Source organism: Taudactylus pleione, unplaced genomic scaffold (assembly GCF_031769625.1).
Source record: "Taudactylus pleione unplaced genomic scaffold, aTauple2 ptg000040l, whole genome shotgun sequence".
Classification (NCBI taxonomy): domain Eukaryota; kingdom Metazoa; phylum Chordata; class Amphibia; order Anura; family Myobatrachidae; genus Taudactylus; species Taudactylus pleione.
The window spans coordinates 1,291,485-1,318,205 of record NW_028284442.1 but is presented as its reverse complement, the minus strand read 5'-3'; the positions used below and the strand labels follow the sequence as shown (position 1 = coordinate 1,318,205).

The 26,721-nt window shown below is 44.1% G+C and overlaps 1 protein-coding gene across 1 annotated transcript in view; it reads right to left on the bottom strand.

Moving 5' to 3' along the window:
• The window catches only part of WASHC4 (WASH complex subunit 4), a 94,031-nt gene extending 67,810 nt beyond the window's left edge, over positions 1-26,221 (bottom strand). Inside the window, exons 1-7 of the mRNA XM_088454353.1 lie at positions 26,072-26,221; positions 21,536-21,675; positions 19,542-19,595; positions 17,408-17,473; positions 9,583-9,628; positions 6,275-6,342; positions 4,276-4,358 (exon numbers count right to left, since the gene is read on the bottom strand). Of these exons, the coding sequence (XP_088310479.1) occupies positions 4,276-4,358; positions 6,275-6,342; positions 9,583-9,628; positions 17,408-17,473; positions 19,542-19,595; positions 21,536-21,675; positions 26,072-26,138 (524 nt within the window). The 5' untranslated portion in view covers positions 26,139-26,221. The remainder of the gene's footprint in view (positions 1-4,275; positions 4,359-6,274; positions 6,343-9,582; positions 9,629-17,407; positions 17,474-19,541; positions 19,596-21,535; positions 21,676-26,071) is intronic.
• Positions 26,222-26,721: the final 500 nt, after the last annotated feature.

Below are 26,721 nucleotides of genomic sequence, written 5' to 3'. Positions count from 1 at the left end.
ACACTCAGTAAATGTATGAAATCAGAAATATAAAATAAACCGGCGGCGGTGCAGGCGTTGGCAGTGGGCATGGACCCGAGAGGATCTAGTCCATGCCTACCAGTTTGCAGAGTTCGGCAGCAGAGCCCAGTTTTGAAATTCAAAGATGGCTCGCGTCGTCATCAGCTACAGCATCGGGACCCGGCGGCGGGCCTGGATCTGAGAGGATCCAGTCCCTGCCAGCCATTATGCAGAGTACGGCAGTGACGCCCATTTCAAAAATGGCGCCTCAGCACCATTTTTGAAATTCAAAGATGGCCGCCGCGAGCCAATCATGGCTCGGGACGTCATCACCCCGCCCCCTCGGATGGCTTATATAAGCCAGCGTGAGGAGGCAGCATGGCAGTCTGACTGCTGGGAGGGAGCAGAGAAGAACTCCTGAAGAAAAAAAAAGATGGCGGAAGTCCAAGTGGGCGGCGGCCATGCACAAGAGCTGACACAGGCTGCCACCCCTAGGCAAAAGAGCAAATTGGCTGCCACCCCCTAGGCGAAGACGCCAGAAGCCCTGGCGGGTTGACGCCTGCCAGGCAAAGACGCCAGAAGTCCTAGTGGGCGGCAGCCACGAAAAAGAGCTGACACAGGCTGCCGCCCACTAGGTGAGGATGCCGAAACCCTGGCGGGTTGGCGCCCGCCAGGCGAAGTCCTAGTGGGCGGCGGCAAAGTACGAGTGACCCCTACGTCATTTGTCCCGCGTATTTTGGCATCCAGGGCTGGTTCGGACTAGCCCAGTGCTGGTTGTGCTTAAGTACAGGGGACCCCTATGTCGTTAGTATCCTGTATTTATGCACAACCTGGACTGGCCGTTAAAAGCCCGGTGCTAGTTGTGTTTGGGGGGGGTGGGGCACCTTTTTTTTATTTTACACATTCAATTTTGAACATAGATTCATAGATGGATCTCACTGCTGCGTTCGCGCATCTGTGACTTGTTGATTTTATATTCTCAGGTGCATGCGCAGTACCGGTGAGCCATCTGTCGCCCACTGATGCCCCTTTGCACTACACCGCTGCAACTGCACCATTGCTGTTGCCGCTACCCCGCATGCCTACAGCCTGCCCATACAGCAGTCTCTCACTCTGCACCTCCCAAACCACCTCCTGTGTGCTGGCCCCTCTTCCACCTGCTCTAGTGTACCATTTTGTTGCCCTTCTCCCCTGAAGGTGGCCCGGTTTGCTCCTCCAAACCCTGATAAGCTATGAAATTCCATAGAAAAAAACCTTGCAGTTTCACATGTCCCATTAAGGCTCATTACACATGATCTGAAATTTCACAATTGAATTTCTGGCACTCAAACTTCAAAGAGCAATGCAATTATGATCATTAAGGCCGACACCTTAATGGACAAGTTCCTTGCGTAATACAGATATGGTATGCCATGACACCATGTGGTTAACTGCAGATTGTTATTAATTTACAGAATTTTGGTAGTCATCCAGAGCTGATTTCCAAATATTCAGACTACTCCTGGATGTGTTCTAAAGAGTTCCAGTCAGTAGTGTAGTAGATCTACACTAAAAAACAGTCGACAATATCTAGATAGACAACAAATGGTCAGTAGGTAGACAGTGACATAAGGTCGACACAAAATGTCGACATGAATAAAGACAGTCAAATAGAAAAGGTTGACAGGGTCAAAGGGTCGACATTGAATGAAGTGGTTTTTTTAGGGTTAGGCACTAGGAGGGACTGTTAGGCACTTACCCCGATAGTTAAGGTTAGGAACTAGGAGGGACGGTAAGGCACTTACCAGGGGGTTAGGCACTAGGAGGGATGGTCAGGGTTAGCCACCAAGGGGAGGATTAGAGTTTGAAAAAAAAATATGTGCAGACTATTTTTGTGTCAACCTTTATTTACCTGTCTATCTTCACCCATGTCGACCTTTTGTCACTGTCTACCATTTGGCGTCTATCTAGACATTATCCATCTTTTTAATGTAGATCATTTATACCCAACCCGTTCTAAACAGGTCGCTAATTCCGACCTAAGACTGCCATTTATCAATGTCCTTTTTTGGCAACAAATAAAGGGTCTTCAATCTACATGTAACCTGAAATGCACAGAGCAAGGGTGCTAATTGCAGAGAAAAAGGAAAACGTGCTGCCAGGTTCTCTCAACTCTTCGCTATTCTGAATGTGTAGCACCTACAAAACTGCCTACACTAAATCATCTACCACATTCCACCTTGCGCAATCCTCAACATCTAATTTTTCCACTACCTTGCTTTTTTTGGGAGAGGACCACGTGGAACCAGACTCTCCTCTAGACCAGACCAATTTAAAAGACTGACATTTCCGAGACTTGGCAAGAGAGATGTTCTCTAGAATCCTTTCTAAGGCTGGGTACACACCTGGCCGATATGTCCACCAACCCACGGATTCGCAGACTGAGCTGCCGATTGATAAGTCAACACACAATTGCCAATCTACCGCTCAATATGTCTGGGTGACATAACAACAGGGCCAGTTATCCGGCCAGTTGAGTTGTCAAGAGTCGACGGTCCCTGCAGCATGTGTACTGGCGGTCAGTGGGTCGCCCATTCACACAGCCATCTGCAAGTTATATCGGCATCGGCTGTGCTGTAGGGCCTATGCGAATGACATTGTTCACAGACATATCTTCTGTACACATATACAGATGCACTAGGCCATATTTCATCGGCGGCTGATCGATCCACATATCGCATAGGGTGTAACCAGCGTAAGGCAACTTAATGTTACACTTTACACAAATGTAAAAAGACAGATGTAGCCCCTGCCAGTCCTTGTCCTGGAATTACTCCCTTTAGCTGTCCTACCTGGAAACTAGGAGAATAAAAGCATATAGTGTACAGAATAAAAAAAAAAGTGAATCCAGAAGAATACCAACACAATCTTATATGCAATCCCAGCCCAGTTAGAGCGGTCTCCATGCAGCTGTGGACGTAGAGCAGAGCAGGAGCTACCAGCGCACTATATGTTAATAATTAATTTTAGTTGCATAGCTCCAAAATGATCAGGAAGAGGTGCCATTCTCCCAAGGGTATCCACCACTCAAAGGGCCCAGGACTTCCTAGAGGACGGACCCTCATACTGATTCAGTGCCTAGTGTACTGAATCAGACACACTGATTCACTCGATCTGCAAAGCAGAGCCCAGGGCTTTGGAGGTCCCAGACCCTTAGTTATAGCTGATAACTCTGCACCACTTCCTCAGAATGTGATGTGGCACTGCTCATGCCTGCTGATGCAGTGTCATTGCGGGTCCCGCAGTCATTACCTATGCCACTAGTGAATGGAGCACCTAGGAGACATGCTACAACAAGAGTGAGGTGGCAGCAGGATAAAGTTTGTGACTGGACCCTTAGGTTAGGTTCTCAGACAGCTCAGCCCTGCCAGAGTCAAATAGAGTAATAAAAAATAAAATTATAACAAAGTACACTAGACAGCCAGCAGCAGCCTAATAAACACCCTGTCCTGTGGACAGCATAAAACAAAAAAATTGTGCCCAGCCTGATTGGTTCATGATTGAGGGAGTTAAAGCTGCCCACACACATAGCGATATTTTACCCCATTTGGCCAATATCGACGAATCGTAACAACAAATCGTGTAAAATATGGCCAAATCGTGAGTGTCCACTCACAATCACGATGCCAATGCGCGTCCCCGCTCGTCGTACATCGCATCTTCAGATCTGCCTGGCTGTAGGGCAGATTTGCCAATCTGGGACACAATGTACTGGATGCACGATAAATCAGATTGGACATTTTTTACTCCAAATTGTTAGTAGCACTGCCGGGGAGCTGCCTGGGGAGAGTTCAGGGGAAATCGCACACATCGTGGGATCGAGTGCAGATCGCTATGTGTGTGGGCACCTTAACACTCGTTTAAATAAATTTAAAGTGCCAACAACCTGAAGACGACTATTCTCAGGGTCTAAATGTCACCCATAGGATAGAGAAAAGCAATTTCAACAAAGTATTTAAAATTTACATTTTAATTTCAATAAAGAATGTTTAAATAAACTAGTCACAAATAAACGTTTGATAAATTATTGAATTGGCTATTTTCACAGCTATTGTCAGTCATGCTAGAAATACTTTAGTTAGTTTTTTGTGGATTAATCCTTAAGGGGTAAATTGTTGCATGTGGTTATACAGGCAATAGCTCAGTTACTTTCACTCACTTTCTTTGTAGAAAATATTAAATTGGTACATGACACATAAGTAAATATGCAAGCTAGCATAATTTTTCTAAAGTTACCTGTTACTTGTGTATAAAGCTGCTAACTGATGCACAACATTCATCACTACCTCATAACACCTAGTAACAAAACAGGATAGTTCCTGGAAAGAAAAAAAAAAAATTACTAAAAGTAGAAAGCAGAGCAAACATGCAAAGTAACAGTATAATAATAAATGTAAAAAAAAATAACACAAATATACAATTGATAGAAGTTAATCATACAAGTTCATATTGATAATGCAAAATAATTTAGGAGGGACTTATGTGCCTATGATTTGTATTGATTGGCACAGGCATGCTTCATTTGTGAGCAGTTATATTCCTGTGAAACATTCTCGCACAGATGTGTCTTATATGTTGCACTCAATTTCTGTTACTTCTGTGAAACCAATTATTATTAAGTATCCCACCAGCTAGTATGTGGGAGTTACAAGGACAATTAGCCATCCGCATTTGTGTTTTTACTTCTCATAAATGTGTATTACTTTATAACTCATACCAGACACCAATCATGTATTACCGTTATATATTATAAGCAACGTGACTGTCTTGCCTTCATTATTGTATTGTAAACTAATTTACACATTAATATAATTTATGTGCACCTCTAATGATAAAGGACTGCAATGCTACATATAGCAGTCAAATGCATGATCTTAAGGATACCTGGCTACTTGTAAGAGGAATTCAATGAAAGCCTAAAAAATTGCCTTATTCAATAAGGATTTTTTTATTTATTTTTTTATAAACAAATATAAATTTCAGATGATGATGAAACACAAAATGCATTGTTTATACTGTAATAAGCATCCCATCAGCTTTCATGAGACAATTGCTCCTGCATACCCCTATGTATTACTATTTTTGGAAAGTCTGTCTACATAGGAAGAAATGTACTTGTACAATAGCTGGCAGGTTTCTAGCCATGCATGATATGGAATAGGTCCATCATATAACCAATGTCTTTCCATCAAACTGCACAATTCCTCAAAATCTACTGTCAATATGACTGCAAGTTAGCAAATCTGTAAATATATCCATTCATCACTTTAAGCATCCATTCACATATGTTTTAGATCCTTTGTAGCTCCACTTTAAATCTTGAATGAAAAATAACAAATTTGAAATGAACACTGATCTAATCCTAGTAGTAAGCCACCACCAGTATTTTAAGGGATTAATGGCGTGTTTCTACACCTTTTTAAGCATGAGACATCAGGAATTATGTTCATAAAGATCAGCAAATATAAGGGGTCTAATAGCAGAATACAGGTCTATAACTTTGGGCAATGAGATCTACATGGTGCATAGCTGCTTGTGCACATCTTGCTCACCCGTGCGCACATTTACTCTCGGATCCCTTTCTATGGCTAACCTGGAGACTTGGCTTCTGGGAATGGGAGCTAACCTGGAGACTTGGCTTCTGGGGATGGGAGCTAACCTGGAGACTTGGCTTCTGGGGATGGGAGCTAACCTGGAGACTTGGCTTCTGGGGATGGGAGCTAACCTGGAGACTTGGCTTCTGGGGATGGGCGCAGAGCTCCCCTATATTGCTGACATGTGACTTGCAGCAACCACACCTTTTACTCTAAGGCTGTGGAAGCCAAAGTTTGAGGACTTTGCTATTATACAGAGTTATTTCATACCTTCATGAAGAGTCCCCAGCATATTACTAAATAATTTGTCCTGTTCGTATCCTCCTTAAAACCTTTTTAGATTAGATTGATAAACTCTATTTTAATGTATGGACAAAATATTTCTTTGTGGCAACAATAAGACAAGATGACTAGTTCAGAGAAGACCCTAATTACAGCACTATAGAAGTTGATATTTTTTACACTATTCACCATATTAGATGGCACTTTCTTTTTTTATTTCGATATAAATATATTTTTTCACCATATATGTTTAAATTACATAAAAGTGCAGACATAGATAGGGGCCTATGAATACAAAAGCTAAAAGAGAGCAGACATCCCTTTGGGCCAGATATCGGCCTATCAGGAAGGAAAGTTACCTGTAAGAATGAAACAAACCTCCCCATCTGGATTTGGGAATCACCCTCTACAATGCTGGAGTCCGCAGCTTTGGAAGGAAGACAGGAGAGAAACATTAATATATCAGTGACAACCAATTCAGGATTTTCAAATCAGAGAAAACAAACCATAGGGCAGACTGTACAAGTAGCGAAAACAGTGCAATCCATTCCAGACAGACAGGTGGTATAAGGCTGCATATGAAAGTGCGGCATTATAGCTCTGATTAGTTACTTAGGGGTCTAGTTACTAAGCAGTGTTAGGAGACAGAGTGAAAGTGATAAGTCTGTGATAAGGTGCCAGCCAATCAGCTCCCAACTGTCATTTTTCAAACACAGCCTGTGAGATGACAGTTGGGAGCCGATTGGCTGGCACCTTATCACTTTCTTATCACTTTTCACTCTGTCTCCTAACATTGCTTAGTAACTAGACCCCTTAGACATTTACATGTTTGCTTGAATACATTTTATATTCATTAACATTTGTCAAATGTAATGGGGGAAATAAATTAAAAAACAAAAACAAAACAGAAGCTAATAGTATAGGGAAGATATCATTATTCTACTTTTTGTTAACTAACAATAGGCGGAATGATTAAAGATGAGTTTAACCCTGTTGTGAATACTGAAAGCAAAGACAAGTCAAAGAAATTAGAAATACTCTGGTCAGTTCTTTTACAAAGTCAAAATAAACATTTTGTTTCACAATTGGTTATGGATGCTAGACAGATATATGACACAGTGCACCACCACGCACATTATCAATGGTTTTCAGAGTAAACAGAGCCTGTCTGATATTCAAGATGATTATAACTCAATCTCATCTAGAAAAAAAATCGCTGCGCATTGGTGGCATCTCTTACTCAGAAAGGTCCACAAGCTAGTAAGCAGAATAAAATGTATTGCTGGTACTCAGCAATGATGGTATGCACTCAAACATGATCACAAGTGCTGACCCTGTACACTTACTACAAAGAGCTCTGCTAAACAATTTCATGAGGAGAATCTATATGTAGTCTCGGCAGGGGGGGGGAAAGGTCATTTTTAGATTTTAGGCACTGTACTCAAAGTGATGGAAAAACACAACTCTCAAGAATTCCAAATAGTTGAACTCATACCCAAATTTCTCTCCAAGTTTCCTTACACTCCTCTTCCTATAAACTGAGACTACTACCTAGAGCAGGTTTAGATTATACCCACTGAAGGGCTAAAATGCTAAAAATGATTACATTATCCTTTATGCCAGTGGTTCCAAATATGTGCGCTGTGGCACCCTGGGGTGCCCCCGGACACGGTGCCTCAGGTTGGTGGTCCAGCACCAAATCAAATTATTTATGGTCAATGTCATGTAAAAATGTTGACAAAACAGAAGCACAAACCTGTCCACCACCACATAACTGAGCCTAAGGATGACAGGTAAGTACAATTTACTTCACTTCAATACTTTTTTTTCTGAATTTCTCAATAACAAACGTTTGGCTTAGGGGTGCCTTGAAAACAATGCTGATACACTAGGGCGCTGTGATTCAAAAAAGTTTGGGAACCTCTGGCAGACTTAAGTGTTTTTCATAAAATTAATATTTGAAAAATGATTGTGATTAGGCGTCCTGCAGGTAGTGCTGGAAGCCTTACAGGAACTCCATTCAGGGTGTTCATGAAACTGGCAAGAGCAAGGGTATGGGAAAGGGTCAGGTAATACTATGGTTGCTGCAAACTGATTACCCATGTGCTAATCAGAGGGCAACCATGCGCAATTCCTTTCACTGCCCCTTTGGGGTCCTAACAGCAAAGCACCGCAGGAGAGCTGTAAGCGCTCTGGATGCAGTGGGTTGCAGTAATGCTGTTCGGTGATCTGTTTTCAATCCTTCTTGAGTTACATTTGATGATGGGCACCAGACTTCAGAGACCAAAGGCAAACTATATACTGTAGATAGAAAAACCACCAGAAACACCAAGCTCTAAACTTGCTGCCGCACACCTAAGAGATTATGCCTACATCGCTCACCATAAAACCACAGTAACTAGAAAACAAGGTGGCGCTGCATGTTCTAATTAAACCAAAAAACTTTTATGTGGAAACCACAATGATTTAATAACAAATTCAATAAGGGAGCTGATTGAGCAGTGATTAGATATATAGACACTGCTTTAATTATGGGTGAGCAGATCCCTTTCTTTATACTCTTATAAGGCACTGCTGCATTTGGACACACACTACTCCCGGATTTATAGATGCAGATTGCATGATTCTTTCCCTAGCTCTGCCCCTAGGTGATTTATTCTACCCACTGTGGACACAATCTATCAGCCGGCTGAAGTGTTACAAGACTCATTTTGATACATTTTCCTCAATATCTTTTTATTCTCCCAGCTGGTGAGCTCATTGACAAACAGTCTGCACCTTCTGTATGTTATATAGATGTGTTTTCCATCTTTTAATAATGTGAATGTTAATTTATGTTTGCACATTATATACACATTTTTATGCTTTGCTATTTTATTGAATTTGTTACTGTGGTTCAGAGACCAAAGTCCTGGAAGTTAGATTTGGTGGAAGATTCTCCCAGGCCAGACTTAGTAAAAACCAGGGAGAAGAAGGAGCTGTGTATGGTTAGAGAGATATCAGAATCAACCTGGACTAGTTAAAAAAAAAAGGGGGGTCTGGATTACCCACTGCCAACGTGTGCGTAACATGGTATACTATTATAACATAATAGATCTTTTATAATCTATTATTGGGTAAAATGTGAAACAGCTTTTAAGAGCTATGTTTCTGCTCTGTCCTTGAAAAATTTATGTATGTGGGGGGACCTATAGATAAAAGCTAAACCACAAATCCATCCACTCTTCCAATCCAAAGCAAGTCAGGAAGTAAAGAGCCACAGTCACCAGAAAAGATGTGCTGCTGCAGTAAGTCACACTACTAAGCAGCAAGTGGTAAGGAGCCTGAAGGTGGCAACGACTACTCTCCTACTCCTACGGACATGAATCTGATGCACAGTTGACACTTACAAACAGTGGATGGCTGGTGGGCCTGTAGCACCAATAAGAGTGATCATTAGACAAGTTACTGACAGTAGGATAAATAGTCAGAAACACCCCTCCCAAAGACAATGTAGTAAGGTAAGACCATCGGCCACAATTAACAATGATCTTAAAACCATGAAACAGGTCTGTGGTGGACAGTATTATATATATATATATATATATATATATATATATATATATATATATATATATATTATATATATAATCATGACCAGTAGCATAACTTAAACAGGAGGGCTTACCTGGTTCCCCATAGAATAAAAGTCCATTATAAAACTTTGTTTCTGCCTGTTGCATATAAAAAAAAAAAACAGTAATTAAATTTCTAAACATTTAAAACATTGATAACAATCAAAAAAAGACTAACTCCAGCATAAAAGACAAACTCCACTTTTTTTGCTTAGTCAGGTCAATCCAAGTAATCCAATCCAAAATGACCTTGCCTTGTTCTTTTACTTTCATTCCTTACACACAACACTATAAAAGAAGGCCTCAAATATTGTTTATATAATTTTTTTACATCATATAGATAAAAATGTTTTCTAAGGCCAGAAAATAGATCTTTAAAATATAAAAATTCGGAAAATAACAGGCTTTAATTTGATGTATCACACAACTAGGTTTAAGCAAGTCAATGTTTCAAGGCCACAGACTCGACCATTTACAAAAATATTTCAAGAAAAAAAAATTCTGAATACATTTAAAAAAAATTTTTTTTTGTAGGATTGACTGTACCAAATGTTATCTTGGGATCTCAATGGGATATTGCATTTATAAAACATTTTGTTTATAGTAACATGAAAAATGTTGATACTGCAATATATAGAGGTCAAATATTAAAAAAAAAATCTTTTTTGACAATTGTTACTTTCTTAAGTGGCCCATACACCTACACGATCAGCATCCGATCTGATTCACATCAGATTACCCTGCAGTCCCGTCGTCACCATTTCTTTTTTTTCTTAGCACAGGATCTGTCGTAAGATCGATTCTGTGCCTCACGCGCTCATTAAGGGAATAGGGACAAACAGTCATTGAAATGACTTGAATTACCACACGATGGATCGGATGTAAAAAAAAAATCCCACGTTCTGAACACGATACGATGGAATATATGTGTTGCACATATAATCATAAGATACGATTGAGGGACCCACCGGAGCGTGCATCGGATGAAAAAAATGCACGATTTCAACAAGACTGAACGTTCGTCAAGTTGAAAATCGTGTGATCGTCTAGAAATCGCGTAGGTGTGTGGGGGCCTTAAATCACGGCATGTTTTTTTATAAATTAATTTAATTATAATTTTTATACCTTGGAGAAACCAACACTTAAGGGTGCGTTATATTTTTTAGAGGAGAAAAATTCTCAACTTATAATATGAGATATGGTAAGAACTTACCCTTGTTATCTCTATTTCTACGAAGTCCATAGGGTTCCACAGGATACCTTGGGGTATAGGTGTGACGTCAGTCGCAGGGCACCAAAGAGTTAAGCTTTCAGCCTCCCAGGATGCACTAGGTCCCCCTCCAATACCCCGCCCCAGAGCCAAGGCACCTCAGTTAGTTACCAAGCCATAGGCCGGAGGAGGAGAAGGAAGAGAGAGAACAAAGATCTGGACACATACAAGAATCACATTCTCACCAGAGGGAGACGGAAAACCGGTGACCATAGCAAAGCCCATCTGCAGCACAGGTGCGACAGGGCGGAGTCCTGTGGAACCCTATGGACTTCGTAGAAATAACAAGGGTAAGTTCTTACCATATCTCATATTTTCTACTTCAGGGTCCATAGGGCATCCACAGGATACCTTGGGGATGTCCCAAAGCAGTATCCTTTAAGGGTGGAGACGCTCCTGTGCAGAAAGGAGAATCCGCCGCCCGAAGGAAGCATCCTGAGAGGCGAAGGTGTCAAACCTGTAATACCTCACGAAGGTATGGACAGAGGACCACGTAGCAGCCTTGCAGATCTGGACTGCAGAGGCACCACGTCGAGCTGCCCATGAAGGACCCACAGACCTAGTGGAATGAGCCTTCAGAGAAGGAGGGACCGGTAGGCCTTCATGAAGATAAGCTTCAGAAATAGCCATACGGATCCAGGCTGCCAAAGTTTGCTTTGAAGCAGGCCAACCCTTTTTACGGAAGCCATAGAGGACAAACAAAGCGTCCGACTTCCTAAACGAAGAAGTGCGGTCAACATAAGTCCTTAAGGCCCGCACAACATCCAAAGAGGCCTCACCCACGGAAAGACCCGGTGAGTTAAAGGCCGGAACAACGATTTCCTCGTTAACATGAAACTGGGAAACAACTTTGGGAAGAAACTCGGGCCGAGTGCGGAGTACTGCCCTGTTCCCATGAAAAACCAAGAAAGGGGGTCTACAAGAAAGAGCCCCTAACTCAGAAACACGTCTGGCCGAAGCAATAGCCAGAAGGAAAACAGTCTTAGCTGTTAGCCATTTAAGATCCACTGATCCCAGTGGTTCAATCGGCGGTCCTTGGAGATCCCTCAGGACCACAGCCAAATCCCAAGGCGCAACAGGTGGAACAAAGGGCGGCTGAATGCGGACAACACCTTGCATAAAGGTGCGCACATCCGGGATTGTAGCAATCCTACGGTGAAACCAGACAGACAGGGCCGAAACCTGTACCTTCAAAGAAGCAAGGCGAAGCCCATGATATAGTCCCGCTTGCAGGAAGGCGAGAATCCGAGACAGACGAAACTCCCGCGGTGCATAACCTCTAGGTCGACACCACTGGAAGAACGTATGCCACACGCGATGGTATATCCTCGCGGAAGACGGTTTCCGAGCTCGCAACATGGTACGCACCACAGAGCTGGAAAACCCCCGGGACCTCAGCATGGCAGTCTCAACAGCCACGCCGTCAAAGACAGCCGAGTCAGGTCCGGGTGACGACAAGGACCCTGAGACAGGAGGTCCGGTCGTAGCGGCAACCGCAGAGGACTGTCCACGGACAGACCCTGAAGGTCTGAGAACCAGTGCCGTCTGGGCCAAGCGGGAGCTATCAACAGGAGCGTCCCTCCTTCCTGTTTGAATTTCCGGATTACCCGTGGAAGAAGGGAGACCGGAGGGAACAGGTATGCGAACCGGAACGTCCACCGGACGGACAGAGCATCCACCAGAGACGCCCCTTCGTCTCTTGTGCGAGACCCGTACACCGGCAACTTGTTGTTGTGCCGGGACGCCATGAGGTCGATCTCTGGAAGACCCCATCTGTCCACCAGTAGTTGAAAAACGTCCGGGTGCAGGGACCATTCCCCCGGATGAACGTCCTGGCGACTTAGAAAGTCCGCCTCCCAATTGAGCACTCCCGGGATGAAGACCACTGATATGGCCGGAAGATTGCGCTCAGCCAAAACCAGGATCCGAGACACCTCTACGAGAGCCGCCCGGCTTCGGGTTCCTCCTTGCCTGTTTATGTAGGCCACGGTGGTAGCGTTGTCCGACTGGACCTGTACCGGGTGACCCTGGAGAAACCGATGTGCCTGCTGGAGAGCATTGAAGACCGCACGGAGTTCCAAGATATTGATTGGAAGCTCCGCTTCTGTCGGCGTCCACCTGCCCTGGAACAGATGTGGACCCGAAACTGCTCCCCAGCCCCGAAGACTGGCGTCCGTTGTCAACAGGACCCAATTTGGAACCCAGAACGGACGTCCCTCGCTGAGGTAGGTCGTCTGTAACCACCAAGGCAAGGGACAGGCGAACCTCCAGGGTGAACACAATCGTCTGGGACTTCAGAGACTGAGGCAGCCCGTTCCACTTTGACAGGATCAGGTGCTGCAGAGGTCTGGAGTGAAACTGGGCATATTCCACCATGTCGAACACCGACACCATGGAGCCCAGTAACCTCATCGCCGAGTGTAGAGACACCCGGCGGCTGTGCAGACAACTGCGCACCCTTGACTGTAAAGCAGAGATCTTTTCCTCCGTCACGAAGATCTTTTGCTGTCCCGAGTCCAATAAGGCTCCAAGATGCAGAATCCTCTGAGACGGGATTAGAGTGGACTTCTGCCAGTTGATTAGCCAGCCGTGCCGTTGCAGCAGTGCAATGGTCAGGTCCAAGTGGTGTAACAGGAGCTCTGGAGATCCTGCCACCAATAACAGGTCGTCCAAGTACGGCAACATGCGGACTCCTTGCAGCCGCAGAGAAGCCGCCATGACCGCCATCACCTTGGTGAAAACACGTGGTGCTGTCGCCAGGCCAAAAGGTAACGCCCGAAACTGGAAGTGGTCGCTGCGGATTGCAAACCGAAGGAACTCTTGATGGCGCAAAAGAATAGGGACATGCAGGTAAGCGTCCTGTATGTCCAATGACACCATGTAGTCCCCAGGTTCCAGCGCCAGAATGATGGACCGTAGGGTCTCCATCCGAAACCTCGGGACCCGCAAAGACTTGTTGAGTGCTTTGAGGTTGAGAATCGGACGATATGACCCATTGGGTTTCTGTACCAAAAATAGTTTTGAATAGAAACCCTGGCCCCTCTGGGAGAATGGAACAGGCACTATAACTCCAGCCTGGAGCATAGTGTGCAATACCTTCCGCAGCTCCGTAGCCTTGTTCCGGTCTGATGGTAGACCCGCGGTGAAGAATCGAGCCGGGGGTCTGTGCCGGAAGGAGAGGGCGTACCCGTGGGAGACCACCTCCAGAACCCAAGTGTCTGTCGTAGTGAACGATCAACACCGGGAGAACTGCAGCAGGCGGCCTCCCACCCTGGGATCCCCCAAAGGGAGGCCCGGACCGTCAGGCCGCAGGCTTGTCATCTGGCTTGGGGGCCGGACGTCTGGTACTCCATGCCTGTTTCCGGGGCTTGACCGATTTCTTAGGGCCAGCCTGTCGAGGAAACGACTGTGGTTTGGGCCTGCCCTGGGCCCTAGATGACCGAAAGGACGATGGTCCAGAACCAGAAGGAGCAGCGGCCGACGGGAGACAAGCAGATTTGGCTGCCGCCAGCGTGGCCACAATCTTATCCAGATCCGGACCGAAGAGAACTTCTCCGGTAAACGGCAACGCTTCCAGACCTTTCTTGGAATCTGCGTCCGCCTTCCAGGATTGCAGCCACAAGGTGCGACGAGCAGCTACCGCTGCTGAAGAAATTCTAGACACCAGAGTACTAATGTCTAGAGCCGCCTCGTTGATGTAGGTGGCCGAATCACGGAGTTTGCCAATCAACTCCGCCTGTTCGGCTGGACAGTCGGATTCAAAAGAAGCCTCTAATGAATCCGCCCAGCGCTCCATCGCTCTGGCAACCCAGCAAATGGCCATAGCCGGCCGTGCTGCCCCCCCTGCAAGGGAATAAGCGGACTTCAGGCAGATTTCTACCTTGCGGTCCGTAGCATCCTTAAGGGAGGACATGGATGGCATCGGCAATGTGGCACTACGGACAAGACGGGTCACGTGAGAATCCACCTGTGGAGGGGATTCCCACTTAGCAAAATAATTATCCGCGAACGGATAAGCCACCGCCAGGCGTCTCTGCGGCTGGTATCTTTTGCCAGGTTGTTTCCACGCCTCCTCTAAATGGTCCACCAACTGACCCGAAAGAGGAAAGACTGTGGCATCGCCCTTCACATCTTTGAAAAAGGCATACTTAGATTTAGCCGCTGGGGGAACTTCGTCCTCAATCACCAAGGCTGTGCGGACCGCCCGAATAAGTCCAGGAATATATACTTTGGACTTAGCATCAGCGTCCTTAGTATGGAGAGGTTCCTGATCGTAAGGATCCAGAATCTCCCCATCATCAGATGTCCCTTCGTCATCCTCATAAGGAGCGGACAGAGACGCCACCGGCCTTTTATGAGGCCGCATCACAGACTCCCCTTGCAACACATCCGACAAGTGCTGTACAGAACTCGTCAGGGAGTTAACCCACGCTGGCTCCTGAGAACCCGGGAGCGGGGAAATAGGGAGACTGTGGGGTACCACCAATTGTCGTGGGAACCCCTGCATGGGTGACGACACCACAGACTGCTGGGACAAACCCATCGGAGTAAACGCGGGCTGCGGAGCTAACTGGCCCACTAAAGCTGTTAACGCCTGAGCGAAACAAGCCCAGGGCGGCTCCTGTACCGGTGCTGTAACCGTAATAGGCCGCGCCATGGACAAACACTGCCGGCAAAGGCCCTCCGCGCTACCCTCCCCCTCCGCTAACGTTACTTTGCACGTGGTACACTGTAGCCGGAGGGGAAAATCACTTTCAGACATGATGGCACCACGTATGTGACCCCTCTCACCAATTAAGTATTAAATAGGCGAGAGACCATCCTGCAGCACCGCACTGCAAGGGCTTTAGCAGAAAGAACAGGGACAGTAATAAAGCTGACAGTTTTGAGAAGATAAAGTTACAGGCAGCAGCGCTAGCACAGTCACATGCAATGCAGAGAAATAACAATTCCTGCACTAACAGCGCTGATCACTCAACTACACAGACACAGGGCCTGGTAGGACACAGCGCTGCATAAACAGACCTGAGCCACAGCGGAGGCGAGGTATGCGGGGGGACCCAGACCACGATGCTTCCTTCCAGGCTTCCAGCAGCGTTCACCATGCGTTGCAGAGAAGATGGCCGCCGAGGAGCAGAGAGAAGCTGGCCTGGGGGAGGAGCGCTGACACAGGACCAGTCAGCACAGTGCAGAGAGGGCTGTGTGCAGCGGGGGAGGCGCCGGCTGTGAGACAGGGAAGGCGCGCTCCCCTGGCATGCATTTAACCCCTGGGACGCCGCAGCGCTACCGTTCTGCTGCGGTCCGCTGTCCCAGGGGGTAGTGGAAAGCGCAGGTTCAGTACCTGGCTCCACGCTGCAGCCAGTCCCCAGGGAGCCCCCTGCCTGGGGACTTAGGACCATGTGACCAGAGGGGATCCACCGCGGGACCCCGCTGCTTACCTTTCTCCCCCTTGGATCCGGCCATGGTCCGGAACATCTGGGGTCACCGCTAGCTGTGACCCCAGATGCTCACCAGCATCCCCGGATCGGTACCAGCGTTCTGGTACCGGCGGGGGTGTAGGGAAGACAGCATGGACGTCAGGACTGACTGTCCATGCTGTACATCCAGATGTGCAGCCACAGCTGCACTGAAGAAAGCTTCAGGGGCTCTTCTAGCCCCCACTCCGACAGGTGCACCCGACGCCGGCCGGGCACCAAACTAAACTGAGGTGCCTTGGCCCGGGGGCGGGGTATAGGAGGGGGACCTTGTGCATCCTGGGAGGCTGAAAGCTTAACTCTTTGGTGCCCTGCGACTGACGTCACACCTATACCCCAAGGTATCCTGTGGATACCCTATGGACCCTGAAGTAATGTGGTTAGCCCACAACCAAACACACACAGCATCCTCAGGAAAAAATGGCTGCACTTTCAGACATGAATAATTACACTTGAGATGGATTTTAGTTGCTCTCTGCTATCTTTGATCAGTAGAGCCCCACCCCCTCCTTCCCAAAGTGTTAAGGCCCCCATACATCAGCAATTGATTGCACAAATCGTGCAATTTGCAATCGATTGTGTATAAAAATCAATCCCTTTTTCAATCGATTGCAGATTGCAGAATTGCCACAATCGATTGTAAAAGGGAAAAAATTGTATACACAATTGATTGCAAATTGCACGATTGCTGCAATCAATTGCTGATGTATGGGGGCCTTTAGTTGGGGCAGAAGAAATCATGTGTATGTCATCAGCTGAGATGTAGAAAGCCCTAAAGGACTATGAGCTGGTCTCATAACAGATACTAGATGAAAAGTCTTAACTGAAGAAATGCTTTTCCCCCACACAAGTCAGACAGAGCTGTCTGCATAAATATTGTCACTAACGGCAAAGATCTGTTTGGTTGCTCTAATCTCATAGCCTGTTACTGCTCTCATATTGAAAACAAGTTGGGGATTTATAAGGAATTTAGCTACATCCCACTTTTCAAGCAAGCTGAATGACTGCCATTCAGTTAAAAGTGAATGTATGACTTAGGGAAATACAGCCAAAAAGAGCTTGCCAGAACTGAAAGCGGGCAACGCTCCATGTCTGACCAACAACAACAACAGTCACAATAGAAATATGACGTACCTCATACTTCAATTTCTTAATCTCACAGCACAAAGCGGCATACACAGTTATGACTTTATTTAAAACCTATAGAAAAAAAAAAACCACATGACCACATTATGCAGAAATGATTAGGTGACAAATACTAAAAAGAGTTAATAAAACTCAAGAAACCGTAAACTAAAGCAGACAACTTTGGTAAATTGCAAACAATAATGCACATGACATCAAAGGTAAAAATGGCACAGGCTGTAACTAATCATTCACAGTAATGCTGAGAAGCCAGTTTTAAAATCATTCAGGGGTATATTTACTAAACAGTGTTAGGAGAGTGAAAAGTGATAAGGTGCCAGCCAATCAGCTCCCAACTGTCATTTTTCAAACACAGCCTGTGAAATGACAGTTAGAGTGAAAAGTGATAAGGTGCCAGCCACTCAGCTCCTAACTGTCATTTCACAGGCTGTGTTTGAAAAATGACAGTTAGGAGCTGAGTGGCTGGCACCTTATCACTTTTCACTCTGTCTCCTAACACTGTTTAGTAAATAGACCCCTAAGAATGTTACAACGTTAAAAATTTGCACTTATAAATAGTTACCCGTCCCACCTGTGTTGTCGGAAATTACCATATTACGTTTTTAGTCTATACCACAAAAAGTGACACCACCAAGAAGTGATATTTGGAAATGTAGTCTAGTGTAGCAAGAATTACTAATATTAGACTTTAACAGGGAATCATACAATATTAATTGAAATATTTGGCATGTTGCTCTATGCCCTAGAAAATAATATTTTTGCTGGGGTTTTTTTTCTTCTAAATAAAACATGTCAAATCCTTGCCTGTGTGGCACTGTATTTACTATTCCTATGTTATTTGTTTTCCTGATTTTTTTGCTTCAATTAATAATAATAAAAAAATTAAAATAAAATAGCACATTTCACACACAAAACTGTGGGAGATGTACTGAGCCTTGAAAAGTGATAAAGTAAAGAGTGATAATGTACCAACCAATCACTTTACAGGCTGAATTTGAAAAAGGTCAGGAGCTGATTGATTGTACTTTATCACTTTTCAAAGCTTAGTACATCTCCCCCTGTGGGTCTTAAAAACATGTTATATTTTGAGATCTAAAACAAAGATTTCTATGACTCTCCACTTTTGCCAGTACTCCAGCATAATTCAATTTACCACTTGCTTTTGGCTGCTCCAACATTGCCCTACATGTGCATGTAGCACACAGTGGGCGGAATTCAATTCTTTATAGCCGCTATCGCGCCCGACGGAGCTATTCAATTCTTCCTCCTGTCGGGCACGATGAGCTGCCGGCGCTACATTTCAGCTCGCAGCCCCTGGGGGATGAGAGCTGAAATGTGCGAAAAGTGACATGTTTGGGCGCCCAAACATCACTTTTGCGATCGCGCCCAGCACTTTGGTCGGGTTTAGCTGCTTTACGCGGCTAAACCTGACCTCTATGGGCGCGATCAGCGCGAACATCTTGGACAATTGTATAGCGGCCCGCGATCTCCTGTCACTTTAGACGGGAGATGCGGGCCGCGAATACAATTGAATTCCGCCCAGTGATGGAACATAAGGCGCTAACTACATGCTGCAAAATAGTTTGCGTAGCAGCCAATGATTAAATTAATGTGTGCTACAAGCAGTACATAGCTAATTCAAGCCAAGAGTGCAAACATCCAGGTCCTGATATCTGCAGACTGAGTTAAGGATTGAGGATGAACCTCAGCAATACAGATCATAGTTAAATGCCTGCGTGCAGCTTTGCAATTGCGTTCCTTGCTGAATCAGGCCCGAAGTTCAGTCTTGGGGCTGATTGCCCAAAACAATTGAATAGCTTCCGGGCTCTTTAGATGGCAGCAGCAAACAATTGATGCACCCCCCGTAATGTTTGTGTATCGTATGGTAGTTAAAAATTACAGCAACTATTCAACAGCACAAAACCGTGCTTCATGATTATAGCCTGCCAGTAACAATACAGACAAATTATATCAACTTTAAAAAAAAAAAATCTGTGCTAAAGCACAACAGACAACAATTTTACCATCCAATATGTTATTTACAAAAAAACAAACTCCAGACTGCTATTGTACAATATTTGCTATGTCATAGTGTCCAGTATGTGCAAGGTTTTGTAGATACCTTGTTGTCCGTCCTGATGAGCTCCAGAAGAGAAGATTGCTCGAAGGGCACCAGCTAAAGTAAAATCATAAAAAAATATTGAATTCTAAATACTGCAAACTTGCCGTCATATGCCTCTAAAACGAAGCAGGTAAAAGTGAGAGAAAAATAACCAAACATTTCACAAATAGACCTAGGAGCAATAAACAGATGTTGGTGAATTCCCTCTAGCTATAGCAAGACACATATTTCAGCACACCCAAAAAATACCAAGAGAATATGTTCTTTATCCTGGTATAAGTAAGCAGTCATGTGAAAGGGTATGACCGGACGTTCAGTTTCTAACAGGAAATTAACCTGATCTTTATAAGAGTCTAAAACAAGTTTGTCAAAGAAAGCCGACCTTTTCTAATGGACACATTTGCAATGCAGTGGTGCAACAATGATACCTTGAAACCAAATTTCAAAACTCTGTTTAGAAACAATAGATCATATAAAATAAGTCTAGGTTCAGTTTCTGGTATGTTCAACTACAGACTGGTAGATTAATTGGCTTTCTGGACCCTGGTGTGTGTATTATTATGGTACGTAACAGATTGTAAACTCTAATAAGACAAGGACTGATGTTACTGATTCAATATTCCCTGGACTGCACTGCGTTATATTATATTTTTACTGTATACAAATAATAATACTACAAATAACTATAGTAAGAAAAATACATTATTATTCTAGGATCTTAAGAAAAACTGTCTTCAGGTACAAACTGCTAACGTGATGTCTTTGTTCATTGTATAAGTAGACACCCCACAGGACTGGTTTAGCTACAAATACATGGCAGTTATGCATACCTCCGGAAAAAATACATATAGATGATGTACATACACAAACACAGATATAGATCTTAGATATAATTCAATTTTGTGTAGGTTCTTCCCCGGTCTGTCCTAAAGGTTGATATCCAATTCTGTTTTTCCCCCGAACACAACAACAGGTCACCCCTTCACTGAGCAATAAAATTATTAGGTACAGTTAAGCGCTTCTTGAGGTGATGAATAATATGTACATTATACTGAAAATATCAACACAAACATATGACAAAATATACAAACATTACAAAATTATAATATGTGTGTGAGTATTATAATTATTTATAAGGCGTCAACAAGTGACTTTACAGTCTACAGTTTTGCACCCGCAGAAAAGTTTTGCCTGCCCGTCTTTGCGTGTTTTGGACGTAGACACTTATCGCGCGCGTCCCCGCTATTCGCCGTATTCAATTACAAACCACGCGAAAACGACAAGCAGAAAATTCAGAACAGGCAGAAAGTGCTGTCAGAATTGGGGAAATCAGCCTGAACCCCCCCAAAAAGATGCACTAACATTGGGGATCAATGTAGATGACTCCGAACAGTCCTAATAAAGCTATTTGGGGTACTTAAGTTTTTTCAACAGCTTCTTATTAGCGTCTTTGCACATGTGGTGAAGAATGGCATTAAGCAGTATTTTTGGGTGAAAATAAGTAATCTAGTCAAATTTGGGGTACTTGAAAATGGGTGCTAGCATATTTTAAAGTCTCTAAAGTGAAGTTTAAAAAAACGTGAAAAACACACCTGTTGCAAGCACCTGCGATCCTAAAAACACCTGACCCATCCTTGCAGACCCCCAAGAAGTCTATTTCGTTAGTTTTTATGCTTGTCCCCCAATTTGTGCTTTTTGCCCCCAAAATGAAAGTACTTTTTTGGGGTGTTCTAAATTTTTTTCCACAGTCCCAAGGGTTCTGAGTGGTTTCCCCACCTTTGCACCCCAAAATAAAAATGTTGCACTTTTCACCTGATATTCAGAGGCAAATCTTTTTCACCTATTCCATTGTATTGACTTTCCGCGTAGGAGAAAACTGTCTGGAATTGAATTTGGAGATAAGTTCCGAGCATGCGAAAAGCCCCGATCCGCGATACTTTTCGCATCTAAGCAGGAACACAGATGTATGTATAGGAAAAGCATAGTATTCAAACCTTTAGCGCTATTGGATCCAAACTAAAGTCCCACACATCACCAATAGAATCATCCAGGGCATTTTCAATTCTCCGCAGCTGAGATGTATATTCCTCAAGAAATTTCCCATAACTTTTTAGCTGTACCTCGGCATGAATTTCTATAAAGAAGAATAAAAACATTACTATACGGACACATATCCAGGACTAAAGAAATCTCCAAGCCAAAAGATTAAACAACATTCCAGTCCAAAGATTAAACAACAACAATAATAATAATAATAATTTAAACGGTATCTAAATGTAGAATTTTTCCTCATATAGTACATCGAGCACACCATCCGGGTTTATGACTAGGAAATCGGTGTGTAGACAGTGTGAGCAGGATACAGCGCAGATGTTGGGCATTATTTTATCTTGGATCAGCAAGTGCTGAAATACTTCTATTTACAAGGAGAAAATCATGCATGCTTGCTGTGCAGTGCACTGATTAATATGTGTATTTACACTCAGTACTTTCTTTATGCACGTGTGGACGGGCTCTCAAATATTCAAGGGCAGCACAGCCAGAATGTTCATGGCTGTGCATCGCCATTACTACTTCCATTTCTAAGCCGATCAAGCAGCAATCGTCAGTGAAATCGGAACTGGAGTTTCCAATAGGAGAGTCAGCAGCTCTGGAAGCGTATTCTTAAGCAAGAAAACGTCGGGAGCCCTTTTTAATATCTTCCAGCAGTACACGGACTGCGGGGTAGAATTAGGATACAGGATGGTATGCAACAATTTACCGTTTTCCAGGAATGGGGAAGGGGCACAGGAGAATTTATTGATTTTGCGGGGACATTAGATGGCATCATGTAATACTTCTGTTGGGGCACAAACCGGCATATAACACTGGGGGAAAAAACAGAGGTTTTGTGTTGTACACAGACTGGTGTAGCTTAGGGTGTAATGTGTCAGGCACATTAATCCAGTATATAATATCCTGGATAATTTGGCTAGAACAATAATTTTCTGTACATTGTAAGGTATAATAATACAGTTAGCAGCCATTGTGCGTAACACTATCTCTAATAAATTTATTCAAGGCACACACATTTGTTATTAGAAAACAGCGGACTCCTAACTTTCAAGTTACTTTGTCCAGGCCTGGTCTAGCTCAAATTTTACATTTAGTGTTTCTTGGAGGTCATTGTTAGTTTCAACATACAGTATTGTATGTATTAAACTATGCAGTTCATTTCCTTAGCAAGCTGTAAGTTTTTGTCTTTAAGGTGTTTATAGGTGTGAATGAACACTAACAGCGTACACTAGGGTGAATTCAACTAGATGCAAAGTAAGTTCACAGTCTAATTATAGTAAGCACAAACCCCATATACTGTAGTAGGCTTACATCGTGCCTTTACCTATGTACCCCTATGGGGCTGTAAGGTAAAATGCATGATGTAGGGCGCCATTGCCGACGTTCAAATGTTGTCAAGCCGTCAAAGTTCATCGCGTTTAATAGAATTTTCCTCATAGCTTCTAAACATACAATGAATAGAATACTTTTTAATTATGAAAAAAAACATTAAAAACTTGTCATAAAACAATTTTGCATTTTCTTTCAATACTGAAACGTTATTTTGCTAATGGACTTAAAAAAAATTATCAAAATTAAATACAGTTTTCTTTTATATTAAAACAGAAGGAAATTGCTAATGCTGCAATAAAAGAAAGTGCTTCGTTCCAGCAGTTTTCCTGAAATGAATCAGCAGTTCCTGTTTTTGAGTTTGCTTTACTGAGCATGAAACAAACAGATTCTGAAGCATCATTTGGAAATTTGATGGTAGCATCAATAAACACTCTTACAAAAAGAAAAGTAATTGAAGGTTTCATTATAAGCTTGCAGGAGAGAAGAATCAGTACTCAGGCATTTACCAAACATTTGAAAAATCTCACAAAAAAGGGCCAGAGAACCTGGTATACATACCTCATCTGTACCATAGCTATTCAGTGATTATTTTGTACAGCACCTAATACCCCTTTTCCACCTAAATTCCGGGTCTGACCCGGAGTTGGAACAAAGTTCCTATCCGGATCAGACCCGGAATTTTGCCAGCGCTGACTCAGGATATTACCGAGTCAGCGCCGCTCACACCGCAGTCGGGTCTGCATAGACCCGGCTTTTGCGGAGTGAAAGTGGACGCTTGGAGATGACGTCATCTCCAAGCGCCACTGAAGCCGGACCAATCGGCCGGCTAGCAGCGCACTCCAGGTCATTGTGACCCGGAGTGCGCTGTTCCCATAGCAGGGTTTCACGTGCTACGCCAGTGTTAAACCCTGCTAGTTACCTGGGTTGGATTGCCGGGTCACTCGACCCGGCGATCCAACCCTCTGCCCTTTTACACCAGGGAGCTGCCCGGGTTAACCCTTCAAAAACCCGGGTTTTAGCTCCGGTGTAAAAGGGGTATAAGAGAGCTATAGAGGTTGAGTCTCCCATATCCAAAATGCTTGGGACCAGAAGTACTTTGGATATCAGATTTTTCCGTATTTTGGAATATTTGCATACCATAATGAGAAATCTTGGGAATGGGACCCTAATATAAAACACAGAATGCATTTATGTTTCATATACACCTTACACACACACAGTCTGAAGGTAGTACAATATTTTTAATAATTTTGTGCTTAAAACATAGTTTTTGTACATTGAACCATCAGAAAGCAAAGGTGCCACTATCTCAGTTGCGCTCCAAAAATTCTGTATTTCATAATTTTGGATATGGGAGACTCAACCTGTACTATAAAAGTACAAAATTAAGTTGTCCCATCTGTAAGAACAGCCATGTTTAAACTTTCAATGCACCACTGATACACCAATAAAACTACAACATGGTATGTACAGCCATAGCCAAAAGTTGAGAATGACAAGTATTGGCTTGCACAAAGTTTGCTGTTTCAGTGTTTTTAGACCTTTTTGGCAGATGTTACTATGGTATACTGAAGTAAAATTACAAGCATTTCATAAGTGTTAAATGCTTTTATTGACAATTACATTAAGTTTATGCAAAGAGTTAATATTTGCAGTGTTGACCCTTCTTTTTCAAGACCTCTGCAATTCGCCCTGACAAGCTGTCATTCAACTTCTGGGCCACATACTGACTGATGGCCGCCCATTCTTGCCTTATCAATGCTTGGAGTTTGTCAGAATTTGTGGTTTTTTGTTTGTCCACCCGCCTCTTGAGGATTGACCACAAGTTCTCAATGGGATTAATGTCTGGGGAGTTTCCTGGCCAAGGACCCAAAATTTTGATGTTTTGTTCCCCTAGCCACTTAGTTATCACTTTTGCCTTTTGGCAATGTGCTCCATCATGCTGGAAAAGGCATTGTTCGTCACCAAACTGTTCTTGGATGGTTGGGAGAAGTTGCTCTTGGAGGATATTTTGGTACCATTCTTTATTCATGGCTATGTTCTTAGGCAAAATTATGAGTGATCCCATTCCCTTGGCTGAGAAGCAACCCTCACACATGAATGGTCTCAGGATGCTTTACTGTTGGCATTGACGACAATGGGGACCCTGTGCTGCCTTTCCGGCTTCAGCAAAGCCTTCCAGGCACTGTCGGGTCCCCGTCCCATGCACATATGAACAGTCGCGCATGCGGATTACACAAGACTCCCGTTGCTGGCAGCGTTGGGCTGCCAGAAGCCCAGCGGAGGACCTTGCTGGACCTTGCCGGGGGGTAAGTTTTGGTAAGTACCAGTGGATTTTTCGTTTGTATCACAGTGTTATTAAATGAAAAATGCTGCTGGTGTTTACCTTCGTTGATGCCCCAAGTCTGCTGTAGGATAAAAGCTGCACAAGTGAAAAAAAATAAGATCCAAGCTGCAGAATTGGAATGTCTCTACAAAGACGTTTCTTTGATTGGTCTGATGGCTGCCATGCCCATTAATATTCATTCTAAATTAATCTAAGAGGCAGAGTGCATGTAAATTCATTCTATTCACAGAGCAGCTGCAATAGAGGGAGAACAGAAAGGGAGAGCTCAATGTCAGTGGGGCATTTGTCCTTGTGCATTCTCATATCCACGTTTAATCAGGAATGGTTCTCTCATACTTTTCCATCATCGCAGTGAAATAAAAAATTTTAAAAAGTTTTTTTTGACCAATGTGCCACGTGAAACTGGATTGTATTTGTCACTCATACTATTTTTACATTTACCATAAAACGTCACATAAACAGAGATCCCAGTTTTTAAAATAAAACATGGTCAGAGTGAACCTATACAGTGAGGATACAGCTACAAATATGGTGATAACACAAATAAGACAGAATGCACGAGTAAAAGTGGAACATTTCGGAGGTACAAGGCATAAGACAGTGCCTCAGTACCTGGGGCATGACACGGACATTACCCTACAGGGGTCAGAGCTGGCAGGCAGCAAGAACTGTACATGGTAAGTGACAGGCAGAACCCGGCGACATCAAGACAAGCACAGAGCAGCAGCCGCTATGGGGGGATAATACATAATACAGATCAGGTGACCCCCAGCCATGCCCGCCCCCCGCCGCTTACTCTGAGAGCCGTCATCGAAACGATCAAACTCCCAGTCCGGAGACACGGCATCGTTAGTCGCCGCCATCGCTGTCCAACCGATGGATGACCACCAAGACCAACCAACCCCACCCGCCTCTGTCCCCTGTGACACCCGGCTGCACGTGACTTCCTGCCAGTGCACGCCCCTTGCTCAATCTCGGGAGGCGGGTGACGTGCAGGCCCTCGGTCAGGCGCATCTGCAGCCATTTTTACTACGGGCAAATGCAGTTAGCGTGCAGTAAAAATACCTTAATATTTGTTTTCTGGCGTATAATTTCCTTTCACGTCTCGGGGCGGTTTGTCTCTAAATGACCAGTCACTGTGTATGCCAGCAACGTTGTCTTTATAACAGATTTTAGTTAGTAGTCTAATGAAGTGAGTTTTCACATTGCTCGTTTTTATAATAACCATTGGAGCTTGGAGGACAATATATTTGTGTTCCATCAGCGCTACTGTAAAGGTCCCCCGCTCATCCAGGATGTCTTGGAATAGAGGTCCAGTGGGCAATTGTGGTGGGCATGGTGATGTGACCCGTGTCCTGCTCAGGGGGAGTGGGGAGCCCGGGATTCGGGAGACACCTGGTTAATACACCTGTCAAAACCGTAACACAGGTGTCCTGAGGCGATTTC